Consider the following 16,069-nt stretch of genomic DNA (forward strand, 5'->3'; position numbering starts at 1 on the left):
CATCAATGCTTTCTTAAGTTTTATATATATATTAGGGTTTTGATGTTTTAAACATGTTTCACTACCTTTCTTTCTTACCATACTGAGAACTCTGAATCAGTTAGAAATTATGTAGTTACAAGTTATATAATCACCCACTAAAATCTCTTTAAACTCTTAAGGGCTGACTATCACACATATAAAATCTTAAAGAAGGGGAGTTCTAGAGTTGGTTAATTCTGTAATTCAATGATATAACCAAGATTCATGAGTGTTTCATCTTTCTGTTGTGACATGTTCAAAATGCTCCCACATATCACAAGATGGCTATAGCAATTCTAATTTAATAATTTTCCAAATTACTCTATTAGCTATATATTGCTACATACCTATTATATATTTTTTCTAGTGTATATGGTAGAGTTTAATAGAATAACTTTGCAAGTTATTAAATTAAATTCCAAGAAAAATTATTTATTTAGCCAGCCTTAATATAACATAAAGATATACCATACTTCAAACAAATCCAAGTGTCCAAATTATACTTAGAAGATAAATTCTGGCTAGAGAAAAAGAGAAGAAAATAGTGTTTGCAGGTGATTAAATGTAGAATCAAAGCTGAAGCATTTGCTAATAGCAGAATCTATTTATTGATATACACACCAACAACAGGAAAATAACTCTACAGAGATGACATAAGAAAGATGTAATTAAGGAAACATAAAAGGATGTATCATGCTGCAGTTAAGAATAATTCTTCAAATCAAGAAGAATGGTATTTTGTTCTAAAAATCTCATATTCAGCTTCAGAAAATAGAGTGCTAAAATAGTCTGGGTATAGCTGGCTTTTCTGGGGGAAAAATATAGTAAATTAAAAATGGGGAGATGCCTGACCAGGCAGTGGTGCAGTGGATAGAGTGTTGGATTGAGATGTGGAGGACCCAGGTTTGAGACCCCGAGATGGCCAGCTTGAGCGCGGGCTCATCTGGTTTGAGCAAAGCTCACTAACTTGAGCCCAAGGTTGCTGGCTCGAGCAAGGAGTCACTTGGTCTGCTGTAGCCCCTGGTCAAGGCACATATGAAAATCAATCAATGAACAACTAAGGAGCTGTAACGATGAATTGATGTTTCTCATCTCTCTCCTTCCCTGTCTGTCTGTCCCTATATGTCCCTTTCTCTGACTCTCTCTGTCTCTGCCACAAAAAAAGTAAAAAAAAAAAATTAAAAAGGGGGAGAAAATGATCATACTGTATTAGGAAATCACAAATAAAAGATGTTCATTCTTGGACTTTTATTTTTAAAAAATTTCAGACTATGACTTTCATCATATTAGACTAAGTATGTGGTATTATACAAAGAGATCTTCCTAAAAGTAATGATCCTTTGTAGTTGTTGCTCATTTCTGTGCCCAAGTACTGGAGAACCATTCCCACTTTTACACATAAAAATTAGATTTCAGAAAACATGTTGGATTTTCAAATGGCTCTGAAACCTTGATCACATGCTTGCAGCAATTCACAGATGGGTGTTAACACAGATGAACTATAAATTTCTCTGAAATATTATGAGGCTTTAAATAATATTCTACAAAGGCACACTCCAGGATGTGAAACTCTCAAGTCATTTTTAAGAAGGTGAAGTAAGGGACACTAAATAAAACAAGCCATTCTACTCACAATTCTACCTTTGACAGTGGCCTTAAGAAATCTCAGAAATCAAGCCTCTCTAATGTCAGCTTCAAAGGTGTGCCCGACATAACTTGAAGCTCAAAATGTACTGGGTAAGCATTCGGCAACCATTCATCACCTACTCTATCAGTGTAAGACTCTGTGGAATGTAAGCAGGAACAACCAGGATATCTCCTCCCAGATTCTATTTTTATGGAGGAATATTAGAAATATGATTATCTACATGTTACTTGTATGTTTATTAAGATGAAAATATGGAAAAATTTCAAAAAAGGAAACACATTGAATCATTTAGAGTGTATAAGAAACTGAAAATAATTCACATAAAATGTACTTGTTTCAATGAAATGTGTTATGTTATTCTCAAAAGTTAACTAATTGTGTTATATTTTGTGAACAACTTAGTATCCTTGTGTTTCAGTTTACTTATATGAATAATGAGGATACATTCCGTATAATGGTGGACACATGTCATTATACAGTTGTCAAAACATAAAACATTCACAAGACCAAGAGTGAACCCTATAGTGAATTTTGGACTTTAAATGGAATAATGTGTCAATGCAAGTCATCAGTTGTAACAAATGCACCATTCTGGTCAGGGATTGAAGGCTGGGTGTGAGGAGCAGTATAGAGAGAATGTGAGAACTCTTCATACTTGCTGCTCAGTTTTACTGTGAACTGAAAACTGCTCTGATAACTAAATTAGTTAAAAAGAAAAAATAACTGATAATAGTATTGAATTATAACCTAAAATCTAAAATAAATAATCATGAGTTCATGCTGATATAATTTATGCTTAAATAAATAAATAGGTGAGAAAAAACAAATATTTATGATAAAAAATTTCAAGTAATATATGTAGATACTTCATGTCATTAGATGAACTTTTAACACTCTTTTTGAGTGTAGGCTGAAATTAGTGACTCATTTCTAAAGACTAAAGTAGGGAAAGGGAAATCCAAATTTTGTGGAGAATCCTGGAAGACACCATTTTTATTAAGTAATGAGGATATAACAATCACTAATGTTATGTATCTGTCTTCAGACAGATCCAATTTGGGGACATTCACAAAATAGCTGACCATGACTACTCAAAAATGTCAAGGTCATAAAAATATGAAATGACTATAAAACTGTTACAGACCAGAAGAGACTAAAGACAGATGATGACTAAATGCAATATGGTACCCTGTGTTGTATTTTGAAATGAGAAAAAGACATTAGTAGAAAAACTGGTGAAACCCAAATAAACTCTATAGTTTGGTAGCAGTATAATATCAATGTTAATTTCTTGTTTTGATAAATACAAGTTTATCAAATCTTAACATTATGGAAAGGTGAGTGAAGAGTATAAAGAAGTTCTCTCTCTCTCTCTCTCTCTCTCTCTCTATATATATATATATATATATATATATATATAGTTAGTTAATTAGTTAGTTAGTTTAAAATTATTCCAAAAAAAGATTCATTAAAAAATAAACATAATGATATTTACTCCTTCTAGAATTTTATGAGGAGAATTTAAGTTCATGTGAGCATAGTACATCTCAATAAATATCTGTATTGTTGCTATAGCTATTAACATTAGTTTGTAAAATTGTGACAAATAAATATTACTTTCATAATAAAAAGACTAATATAAGTTTAGAAAAGTTAATGTCATAAATGGTTGTTACATGGCTTCATGTGTATGAGCATGCTAATGACAAAAAATTCACACTGTATATACATTTTTAAAATATCAGTTTAATCTCAAAGTATTAACAAATAGCTACAATTGAAAAAAAAGGCAGGCATAGTCTTATAGTGAAACACATAGGCATGTGTTTTCACTATATTTAAATTTTTTTAAATAAAACATTTTATCTATGTTGTGTTAATAAAATATCAAGCATACAGAGAAGCAATAGGAGGTCTATTTTTAATGTGGTTCAAGTAAAAGCTTAATGAGGCCAAGGTTAGACATCTGACTGTCTCAGCAGTGAGTGGTGTAATGCAATTTGGGCTCTTCCTGGGCCATCGCTGGGCTTTAGCAGCATCAGCAGGAGGGATGAGATGAAGTGAAGACTGATGCTTCAAAGATATAAGAACACCTTCCTGGTTGTGAAGAATGACTGTACCTGGGGTGGGAGGATGAGAATGTATACAATGTCTGAGGGGTGAGGCCAGTTTAAGCATGGTTGGGCAACTGTGTGAGAAAATTAGAAAAAGAGATTTAAATCAGTCAGATGAAACACTATCATTATTCAAGTCAGGGACTCATAGAGATATTGGGGATAGGAAAATATTATCTTTTCCTAAGTAAGAAATGTGAAAATGTCTATCAGGATTTCTTAAGTGCTCAACAAAGCCGACTGGCATTCATGCATTCATGGAAGTACCTAATCATAATAGTAATAGAAAATTGAATTCCTAATCCATGAACATAAGATATTGGTTTTACAAATGGTTAACTTTATAGGAAGAAGTTAGGAAATGCTCCCTCTTGTGACTTTACATAAGCATCCACAGAGTCTCCCTGTTATCTATATTCTTTGATACTGGTGATAGAGAGGGATCTGCTATATATGTTTCAACTCTATCAGAAATGAATGGATTAATGTACAATGGCAAATTAAGTCATGGAGAATGAGCAGTGGCAAAATGAAAGGTTCTAGGTGATTTTAATTCTACAGTACATTTTATTTACAAATTTATGGTTGCTTGAATATTCATGAATTTACTAGCCTTGTTTTAAATTTATTTTTAATTTAGTCTGCATCATTTTTAAGTATAATACTAACTTTAATATTGCTGCATTTTGTTCAAATCAACTCTTCATTTCTTAGGATTTCTTTGGATGAAAGAAACCAACTGGCTGACCAAGACATTAAAGAAAGATTTACCAGCAGGTAATGGAGAAACGAAAAGCTAGGTTAGTCCAGCCTCTGATGAAAAAGGGCCATAAAGAAGCCAGGTGTCGTTGCTATCATATGCTATGTCTCATCAGGGGTCCTTGTATCCCCTCCACTCTGTAATCTGGAGGAATATCTTTATTAACTATGTTGTAAATAAAAGTTTCTTAGTAGCTCTAGAAACACTTTTAAGAAAAGAGAATCATATCTCATCCAGATTTTAAATGAATGCTTCTTTTCAAGAGGTAAAATCATTTACTGGTTGTTTATTTTATTTTTTTTGGTACAATTAGAAAATAGTGGGCTTTTGAGTATGGAAGGTTTTATCTTGGGTGTTAGCTTAATATATTATAGATAAGAAAGTAGTTTTTATATCTTATAACATACAGCACACTATCTGGTAATTTGGAGTCACAGTCATGCATTTAATATATCTTAAACTTTTTAAATCACTTCTAGTCTCGTGCTGTTTTTTAGTAGAATTATTTCCTAAAGGACACCACTGCTTGACCTCAGCTCTACCTGTTAGAATTCCATGCCATCTGTAACATCTTCAGTAGTGGTAGTCTAATTTTCCTTGTAACTTTATTAAAGTTCTATGAAAGACTGAAAATTTGAGTATGTAGTGTATATGATATTGAATTAGTGGAAAGTATGATCTAACAATTTATCAACATTTAAGAATATTGGGGCACTGGCTGGTTGGCTCAGTGGTAGAGTGTCAGCTTGGCGTGCAGAAGTCCTGGGTTCAATTTTTGGCCAGGGCACACAGGAGAAGCGCCCATCTGCTTCTCCACCCCTCCCCCTCTCCTTCCTCTCTGTCTCTCTCTTCCTCTCTCACAGCCAAGGCTGCATTGGAGCAAAGTGGGCCCGGGTGCTGAGGATGGCTCCATGGCCTCTGTCTCAGGTGCTAGAAAGGCTCTGGTTGCAACAGAGGAGTGCCCCAGATGGTCAGAGCATCGCCCCCTGGTGGGCATTCTGGGTGGATCCCAGTCGGGTGCATGCGGGAATCTGTCTGTCTCCCCATTTCCAACTTCAGAAAGAAAAAAAAAAAAAAAGAACATTGGTACGTGATATCTTCTAAGAAAAATCTGCATTATATTTTTAGGTTGGAAATTCACTGGAATAACTATTTAGTAAAGAACCACAGCTGAATGCCTTTTAAATTTTCAGTAGGTATAGTAAAAATTCTGTACAAATTGAAAATATCTGTGCATCGATCCACAAAACAATCAATAAAATTTCAATTATAATAAAAAATGAAACCTGGTGGTCATTATTTTGTGATATAGAAGACATTCAGTAGTGATAATTTCTCTGAATTTCTAGACTTATGTACGATAACGTTTCCACCAAGGGTGTTTTGTTCCTATGCTATTTTAGTTTTAGAAGGTTAAATGAATTATATCCTTATGCTGATAACAATTGTTTTTGAAAGATGTTCATAGAGATAGCCAACCAATCAATTCCTATTATAATGTTCTTATTATATATGTATCATGCACAAAGAATAAAGAAAAACTCATGAGAAGTTGGGTTCAGATGATTACAGGGTACAAATCTGCACACCAGTCTTTGTCGGTTTATTTTTTGTATTTGCCAGATTAAATATATATCTTATAATTTATAAGTTTTCAAATGTTTATGTGTGTATATATTTACAGATTTAATTTTAATTTAACTTTATTGCCACATATACGCCATATCTGTTGGGTAGTAAACAGCCATTATGACCTCATTATCAAGTATAAAACACAAATATAATTCCTTAAATGTAATATTATATTTTATAAAAATGTTTTAGATTTATATCTTTGTTTTTATCCTCACAATAACTGTGGGCATATAAAGATATAAAATATACTTTTGTGGCATGGAAAAAATGCCAAAAGATAATAGATTTTAGAGATAACTAAATGTTTAGCTAATGACTAGCAACTGGTAGAAAAACCAATCTGTAACTGATCACATCTGAGCCAGTTGAGAAATCTCTTCCACAAGCAGAAAAGTTAGGGAAAGAGCAGGTTTACTTCTTAGACTCCTTTCCCATTTCTAGAGATTGGATTTTAAGAATTCTCAGTCTTGGCTATGAATTAGAATAATCTGGGAGATTTAAATAATCTCCCATACCAGCCTTCACATCAGCTGTATTGCATCAGAATTGTGTGTGTTGACAGGTGTAAGTGAAGCTCCTAATTGTTAAAAAAGTAGCCTAGGTTGAGACCCTTGGGTCTATGATGATGCCAGGTTCACTGCTCTGAGAATTCTTGGAAATTACTTTGTAACAGGTTTTTGGACAAAAAGAAAGAAATAGAAATCCACCTTGCTTGAAACCTCCCGGCACCTACAGAATTAAATTTATGCTTGGATGCCTTGATCTCCTGAATAGAGTCACTGATGCTTGCTGCCTTCAAATAACTTTGGCATTTCTAACAAACAAGAAAAAAATTAACAAATCATCCTTGTCCAATTAAGTAGAAACCACAGTTGTGACCCTTATCAATGTCAACTGCAGCTAAACCCAAGGCAATGAGTGTCATGGAAAGAAAAACAAAGACAGACAGAAGATGGTGACTGCCTGGAGTGGGGATGACTCCAGGGAAAACTAACAATGGGAAAATGGAGTGGGGAAAACTAACAATGGGTTTTCATAACACAATTTCATCATTATTTTTATTGCATTGCTTTTCTGAATTGTTTCTCACTTCTGCTATCTTCTGACTTTCTCCTTTCTTTCTGGCATTTATTATTATGAACACTGACATTAAATTTATTGTGAGCCCTGGCCGGTTGGCTCAGTGGTAGAGCATCGGCCTGGCGTGCAGAAGTCCCGGGTTCGATTCTCGGCCAGGGCACACAGGAGAGGCGCCCATCTGCCTCTCCACCCCTCCCCCTCTCCTTCCTCTCTGTCTCTCTCTTCCCCTCCCGCAGCGAGGCTCCATTGGAGCAAAGATGGCCCGGGCGCTGGGGATGGCTCCTTGGCCTCTGCCTAAGGCGCTGGAGTGGCTCTGGTCGCGGCAGAGCGACGCCCCAGAGGGGCAGAGCATCGCCCCCTGGTGGTCGGGCGCATGCGGGAGTCTGACTGTCTCTCCCCGTTTCCAGCTTCAGAAAAATACAAAAAAAAAATTAGTGTGAGAATTCATCCACACTTCTATGCTAAAAGCTGTAGTTGTACTTAATTGAATAGATGTGTTACACTCTCACTTCTGAACAAATAAACAAGGTAATCAGATTTTGTTTCAATTAAAGTAACATCCTACCAGAAACTTTCCTCAAATGTTTTCAGTGTTAATCTTGGTTTCCAGAATAACACTTATTTTATGCATTTATTGACTATTTCTTAGTGTCAGATGTGGCTGTATTTGCTAAATACTGTATGTGAATTTTTTTTTAATCTTCATATCAGCTCTGAAAGGATGGTGCTGTTATTGTCTCAATTTTATACATATGGAAGATGGGTCTCAGAGAAGTTAAATAATTTTTTTTTTTTTTTTTTTTTTGTATTTTTCTGAAGCTGGAAACAGGGAGAGACAGTCTGACAGACTCCCGCATGCGCCCGACCGGGATCCACCCGGCACGCCGGGGCGACGCTCTGCCCACCAGGGGGCGATGCTCTGCCCCTCCGGGGTGTCGCTCTGCCACGACCAGAGCCACTCTAGCGCCTGGGGCAGAGGCCAAGGAGCCATCCCCAGCGCCCGGGCCATCTTTGCTCCAATGGAGCCTTGGCTGCAGGAGGGGAAGAGAGAGACAGAGAGGAAGGAGGGGGGGGGGGTGTGGAGAAGCAAATGGGCGTTTCTCCTATGTGCCCTGGCCAGGAATCAAACCCGGGTCCCCTGCACTCCAGGCCGACGCTCTACTGCTGAGCCAACCGGCCAGGGCGAGAAGTTAAATAATTTGATAAAGGTTTTAAAATAAAATAAAAATTGCAGAAAACATGTTTAGTTAGTTGGTCTGACTAGTAAATCTTAGCTCTCTATTTTTAAAAATAATTTTCTGCGTATTTATGCTCCTTACACAAAATTTCTGGGATGTCAATGAAAAGGACAACTTAATTACAGAGCAGAATTCCCCCTCAACCCTTGGCTGGAACACTTGGCACAGAATCACGAGCCTTTTCAGTCTTTTAAAATGGTGGCTCTTGGGCCAGAGAGCCGATGACTCTGTGGTGGAAGGGAGAGACCAAGCCTGCCTTGCTCATGAGGCACGTGACCTGCGGAGACCTGTTAGTAGCCACGACTTCTTCCCACAGGCCCACGTCTGAGCAGAGGAACAAAGGTTGGGAAAAACAAAGTTCCTGCCTGCTGAGCTATGGTCCCTTACATCCTGTTTCACACGGACATCTGCCCTGGGAAGGACAGGAGAAAGGAGGGAAGAGGCTGGAAACTCTCTTCGACTAACATGCCAAAGCCCTAGGTCCAGCATTTTTCTCACCTCCTTTATTCTTCTCAGTGACAATAAGAGGTAAATATCATCACCCCTCTGCGAAGCTAATCCTAGCTTTTAAATTAGGTACCAGGCAGCTATAAACATTACTGTATTATTGAAAATTCATATTTTCTTTACCTAGAAGTGTAGATCTTCTTGTAATATATTTTGTTCTTCCAGCTACATTTATATATTGTCTAAATTTTATAAAGACACATTTAATGTTTTATAATAAAATAATATAATTAAGTAAAATAGTACAATGGGTGTATATAAAATCATTAGTTTTCCAGAATGTGCCATTAAGGTTTTTTTTTATATATAATTATTCTACCTTTGTTGTGCTCTTACTAGGTTTCTAGCTCTACCCTGCAAGCAGTAGAAGACAAAAATAAATTAACATTTTGACCATGTATTGTATTGTATATTACTTATGCCCAGTAGGCCTACCTTAAAAGTTTAACACAAATATATACACACCACACTCATACACACAGATAGGAGTGTATTATTCACTAACTCTGGGGATTAAGAGGACCCTGATTTATAGTTTTTCCCCATTTCTATAGAATAAATTCTACCAATTTCAGTTTACTCACATGGTATAACCGAACGTGAAGTTGGAAAAAGATATCAGTAGCGCAGCATTTTATAATACTTCTTCTATATGGATCCAAAAGACATAATATCTTCAAAGGCAGAGATAATAGCAAGATAGAGTAGTTTTGGTATTTACCACATTTGTTTTTAGTATAATTTACTTAATTGTAAGTATATATAATTAATATTTAATAATGACTGTAAAAAGCTTACTAGTACAAATTTTTAAAATGTAATAGTCATCTTTTATAAGCAAGTCTGAGTCTTCTCCAGCAGACCACTGGAGTAGGAACCATTCTAAATATGCATGGCCTGCCTCAGGTGCTGAAGTAGCTCAGTTGCTGAGCAACAGAGCAGCTGCCCCAGATAGACAAAGCATCACCTAATAGGGGGCTTGCTGGGTGGATTTCGTCTGGGCACATGCAGGAGCCAGTCTTTCTGCCTCCCACCTCTCATTTAATAAATAAAAAAGAAAGAAAACAGACTTTCCAAAAGTAATTAGGCTTATACTAAGTCATGAGGGTGGGGCTCTCGTAGTAGGATTACTGTCCTTACAAAGAAGAAAATGTGTCCTTACAAAAGAACCAGGAAACCTCCATGCACATACTCATAGTGAAGACTGTGTGAGCACACAGCTATAAGGCAGCTGACTGACAGCTCTTCAGGAACAAGACCTGCATCCAGAACTGAATCTGGCAGCATCTTGACCTTGAGTTTCACAACTCCCAGAACTGTGAGAAATGAACATTTGCTGTTTAAGTCCCTTTCTTTATGGCATTTGTTAGAGTAGCCTGAGCAAACTAAAACAAAAATACAAGTGTCATTTCACATGAAGTCTCTAGAAACATTGTTCTGGACATTACTGTAGAGAAAATTGAGGAGCTAAATACAGTCATCTCCCTTAAGAAGGGAGAGTATGCAGCCATCACTGTATTCAAGATACCTCCAAGAGCCATGGGAAACAAATACTGTACTTGGAGCACTAAGAATAGAGTCATTCAAACTGAGAGAGTAAGAAAAAATACACTTTAATTAAGAGAGACTTATGCATAACTACAGACAATGTAATGAAGGGAAAGAGGCTGATAGACCTAACAGTCTTAGCAGAAACTTAGCCTAAAGGGCTAAATGGGCATGTAACATGTGTGCTCCAGAATTTTTTTTTAAAGGTTAAGGTTATCAATTTATAAGTTATTTTTTAGGTTTTTACCATTTACCAGTAAGTTCTTATAATACTGAACTCTCCATCTGATGGGATCTGTGGCTTTGAAAATCCACAGTGAATATTATGTACAATATTTATGTACCTGTATATGTATGTGTATCTGTGTGTATGTAGATATATACCGAGATGCATACATAGTCATCATGCTTTAAAATTTTAACTCCATCACCCAATCTTCTGAAAGAAAAAAAAAAGAAGGTTAAATGACATTTCAGGAGAGGCTATTTTCTTTTTTTCCAGAAGTGGATTGAATTTTCCTTACTTGAATGTGTTTCCCAGATTTCCGGAATAACCAAATACTCTTCTCAAAGAAAAATTGAGGATTAAAAACCAAATATAAGTAGGTAAGACCAGTCATATATTATAAAAAATAGAGTGATTTCTTTAATGCTTATATCACAACACTTGGAGCTAAGCACTGGGGAAACTGAGACACAAAGAGGTAAAGTGATATGATCGCCTCACAACAATTACATAGCGCTGTATCCAGAATTAGCCAGCTCTCTACACTTATCACTGAAACAATCTCTTTTAAAAGTTATTAGAAAAAAATTATTTCATGATGGAAGAGTTTGTTTCTCTTACACACAGACCATATGACTTATTATTCAGGATTTTAAAAACATATCTGTGAGATCCTTACATAGACATAAACCAAAAGTATATATAAAATAAAATTACCATGACTATTGAAAAGATAAAAAAATATGGGCAAAGGTAAAACCAGAGAAACTTTTAATGCTAATCTGTAAAATAAAGTGCTCTCTAGTACATTAATTTAAATTTGTTAAACTTTATCTTAAACAACTGGATTTTTCTGTCATTATTTTTTGAAAAATGACAACTCAAGCCAGACTCATCTGAATGCTTCTTATATTTTTCCATGATAAACTGAGAGAAATGATAACATTTATTATTTATTCAGTGAGGGGATATATATTTATTGATGGTAAATCAGTTAAAGCAACAATTGCTAATTTCCTGGACACAGTTCAGGGTTATAAAGAGCCCAGTTTTAATAATGAGCTTGAACAAATATTTGAGTTGGAGGCAATTGTAATATATTCATGAAATTACAAAGCTGCTTTGCAGGGAGTCACCAAACATAAGGCTGAACATTTACTCCACCTTTAGGTAAGTGGAGGCAGTGATAGTTTCCTGGTAAGTGGGAGAGACCTTTGTAGGTAGTTGTGTATTTAATCTGTGACCAGATTCAAGAAATTTATGCAGGATTAAAAAAATACATTAGTATGCAACTTTCCTCTTAGTTTGTTTAAATAAACAAACACTTTAAACCTAGATTTTTCCAAGAAGGGGCAGAAAAAAATAAAGGAAAAAAATAAAAGCCTAAACATTTTGAGATCCTTCAGTTCATAATAAAACCAAATAGAATAATAGGATAAAATGGAAATGCATATTTTAATTGATAGAGAAATTTGAGATTATTCAGATTTACCCATGCAGCCCATAAACAAAATTACAGATAAAAACTGTACATTAGTATTTTTTTTTTTTGTATTTTTCTGAAGCTGGAAACGGGGAGAGACAGTCAGACAGACTCCCGCATGCACCTGACCGGGATCCACCTGGCACGCCCACCAGGGGCGAGGCTCTGCCCACCAGGGGGCGATGCTCTGCCCCTCTGGGGCGTCGCTCTGCCGTGACCAGAGCCACTCTAGCGCCTGGGGCAGAGGCCAAGGAGCCATCCCCAGCGCCCGGGCCATCTTTGCTCCAATGGAGCCTCGGCTGCGGGAGGGGAAGAGAGAGACAGAGAGGAAGGAGGAGGGGGTGGAGAAGCAAATGGGCGCTTCTCCTATGTGCCCTGACCGGGAATCGAACCCGGGTCCCCCGCACGCCAGGCCGACGCTCTACCGCTGAGCCAACCGGCCAGGGCCAGTATATTTTTTTTGTTTCACTTATTTTTGAGTCTCTACCTTGAAAACAGTATATTTTTAATTTACCATTTATCCCCTTCCCTTTTATCCAAAGACAGTGGATCACAGAAATAAGCAGTAACAAATTGGCTTCAGCCCTGGCCAGAGCTCAGTTGATTTGAGTGTCATCCAATATGCAGAGTTTGCAGGTTCAATCCCTGGTCAGGGCACATACAGGAAGAGAATAATGTTTCTGTCTCTCTCTCTACCTTCCTCCCTCTCTAAAATCAATAAATAAATTTAAAACAAAAGATAAAAAACAAATAAGACCCAGATGTATATGCACCATCCTGTAACTGCCTAGGTGGTTCTAAGGTTTTCCAGGGTCCACCCTTTATAGATTTGCATTACAAAGTGGATCTGGTATCGCTAACATTCATTTTAACAGGAAGAGATCCTAGGGCAAGTGGTAAGAGAGCCAGCACTTTCAAATAAATATACACTGTCTGAAACTATATTCTTTTCTCCAGGAACTCTTTCAGACTGCCAAGATTGACATAAATGTACAGCCTACAAATTGCAGGTTCTGGCAATTGAAACCAAAGCAGAATTTCCCCCGTGCCCTGTCTGAAGCGAGATGATGGGGACTTTGAGGAAAATTTGCTTGTCAGTTGGTCGCAAAAATCTCCTAGAGACCTTTAAAAAAATACTAAAGACTGGAGCCCAACCACACAGAATTTGATTTAGTTGGTTGAGGTTGAGTCCCCAATGGTTAAGAATTTTTAAAAAAAATATCCCAAGTGAGTCTGACGTGCAGGCAGTGCTGAGAACTATGGACTACTTTTATAAGGATGAGAGTTATACTCTAAGAGAAAATATTTCCCATATTAAACTTCTGGTGTATTGGAATGTAATACAAGATATTTTCTTTTAACTAACTATAAAATGATAACAGTTATTATTGTATATTTTATAATAATTTTAGAATGTTATTTTAGAAAGAACTAATAATTGTTATACTTATAATAATGATCATAATAATTTTTTTACAATTAGATCATCCTTCCCAAGAATCAGCTGTCTGCTGAAGACTGTTTCCGTGTGATTATGGAGACTTTACAAATTAGGTTACTGTCTTACATTGACTTCCGAATCTTTTAATCATTTTGATAGCTTACTTGGATCCACACTGATGATCACACAGAATGAACTATACAGTACATTACTTGATTTTACTTTTCAAAGCACGAATACAGTGTACCTTGCTTTTTGTCCTTGCATCAAAACTCTTGATGTCACTGGTGCCGGGTGGAATGGACACTTGGGTTGGATTTGACCTGGTTAGACTCAAAGGGGGTGGTTGATCACGGAACACAGTCGACAGGCAGAGTTGTACGGTCTGTTTCAATGCTTTCAGCTGTGACTCCTACAAAAAACAAGAAAGATTACCATTTGTATGTGTGGTTCTGGCTATCGTTTATACTGCTCACAAAAATTAGGGAATATTTCAAAATAAATATGAAGAGATAAAATATCCCCTAATTTTTGTGAGCAGTATATTTGATTAGATTCTTTTTTTTATCCTAATCTGCACTCACTTCTCACACAAATACATGTCAGGTTTCAAACATAATTGCCTAACTCATAAGTTCATGTATAAGGCACACTCAGTCTGTTTGTAAGAGTTAATGTGTTTTATGATATCTTTTGAACACTGAAATTCAGAGAAATATCTTATTCTTTCCATTGAATTGGCATGATTTCAATCATGATACTTTGTAGAATGTATTTGCTAAGGAAAATATACTCCAAGGTCACTCTGAAGTAGAAAATATCCTTCTTATAAATCTGCTGTCTTTCTATTAGTATCAACTTCCTTTATTACAAATCAGCCTCCTGGCAATGTAAGCCCCTGTGTTTCTCAGATTATCCTATATTAGCAACTCAATTTTCCTACATATTGGAAACAGTAAATTTGTTTCTTAAAAAACTCTTATTTCCTCTGGGCCTTGTTAAGAAGTTGGAGTTAATTTGCTTTGACTGTAAATGATAATATTAATACTTTCTTCTATTACCATAGGATATTATAATATTCCAAGCTCTTTCAAATGCAAGAAATAATTTTATGCTTTCAAACATCTGTGACTGGCAGTATTATTATAATTTTACTATGAAGAAGAGAAAGTTCAAAATGCTCAGACTAGTTTATTTTTGGGTTACATCGCAAGGCAGACTAAACTCACACTGACAACCATCTCTATTTCCCATCTAATCCCCAGGTTACACTCTTAAAAACATCTTAACATGCTGAGAACTTAAAATTAATAATATAAAGCTGAGTACAAAAGACAGAGAGATCCTCATGAGCAACATGAAGAGAGGAATACAACTGTGAGGAAATTTCATGGTGACTCAAGGGAAATTTGGGGCATGGTTACAGGCCCCAATAAGAAAATGTCACATAAACATGGATTTAAAAACATGAGATATGGCCTTTTAGCTAAGAGAGATAAAGAATGAGATTAGTTACTGAGGCCAAGATTTGGGGACAAGCTTGCCCACGTGGAGATTACCTTTTTGATGCATTCATAGATGAATGAAGCAGCAGTCTGTTTTCTCTGCATGTCCAAGTTGTTTATGCCCAACAAAACTACTAGCCTTTCACATACTGTGCCAGAAACACACCTTCACATAGCATCCTCCCCTGTTTCCTCCTTCCTATAGAGCCCTCATGATCAGTTTCTTGAGAGTAGTAGCTATAACTTAGATCTTTCCGAATGCCTACCTTTGTGATTTCTATGTATATGTTGTATATAATAATATTTATCTTTAAATCATGAGCGTCATTTGCTGGAATGTCAGTTTAAGAAATCACTTACTGTGGTCATGGCAATTTTTAAAAAGCAGCAGTAAGAGCAACAACTGGAAATATATAAGACATAGAGCAGAAATGCATTTCCCTCTCATTCATCTTGCCCCATGAAATTGTCTAAGACAAAAGTCAGAATCTAATAAGGACGTGGATGGAGAAGTATCATATCAGTAAGTGGACAGAAAGGGGCTAAGCTGAATAATGAACTTATACTCAAAATGGCCCTTTTTATTTGCTTGTCTAGTTCCTAGATTCTTGCTCTTTCCTTACCACATTAATTTCTATGGTTAACCCTGAATCACTAAGTTTTCACTTATAATATTATGCATATACACACATATAAGTTGCCTATTTTGTTCAGAACTGTGTGTCTAGCACTTAATACAATTCCTGACATATGAAAGGGACTCAACGAAAATCTTTTTTGAATAAGTGGCTTACAAACTTAGGTGAAATTGTTCTTTCTGTATGTCAGAGAAGAAAACTGACAAGCTTTATCAATAAGAAAAA

The 16,069-nt window shown here is 36.1% G+C and overlaps 1 protein-coding gene across 2 annotated transcripts in view; it reads right to left on the reverse strand.

Moving 5' to 3' along the window:
• LUZP2 (leucine zipper protein 2) overlaps positions 1–16,069 on the reverse strand; it is a 470,561-nt gene that overhangs the window by 29,210 nt on the left and 425,282 nt on the right. For both annotated transcript variants that reach the window (XM_066364200.1, XM_066364208.1), the window contains exon 9: positions 13,949–14,113. In XM_066364200.1, the coding sequence (XP_066220297.1) occupies positions 13,949–14,113 (165 nt within the window). The remainder of the gene's footprint in view (positions 1–13,948; positions 14,114–16,069) is intronic.

The sequence above is a fragment of the Saccopteryx leptura genome, chromosome 1, assembly GCF_036850995.1.
Source record: "Saccopteryx leptura isolate mSacLep1 chromosome 1, mSacLep1_pri_phased_curated, whole genome shotgun sequence".
Taxonomy (NCBI): Eukaryota; Metazoa; Chordata; class Mammalia; order Chiroptera; family Emballonuridae; genus Saccopteryx; species Saccopteryx leptura.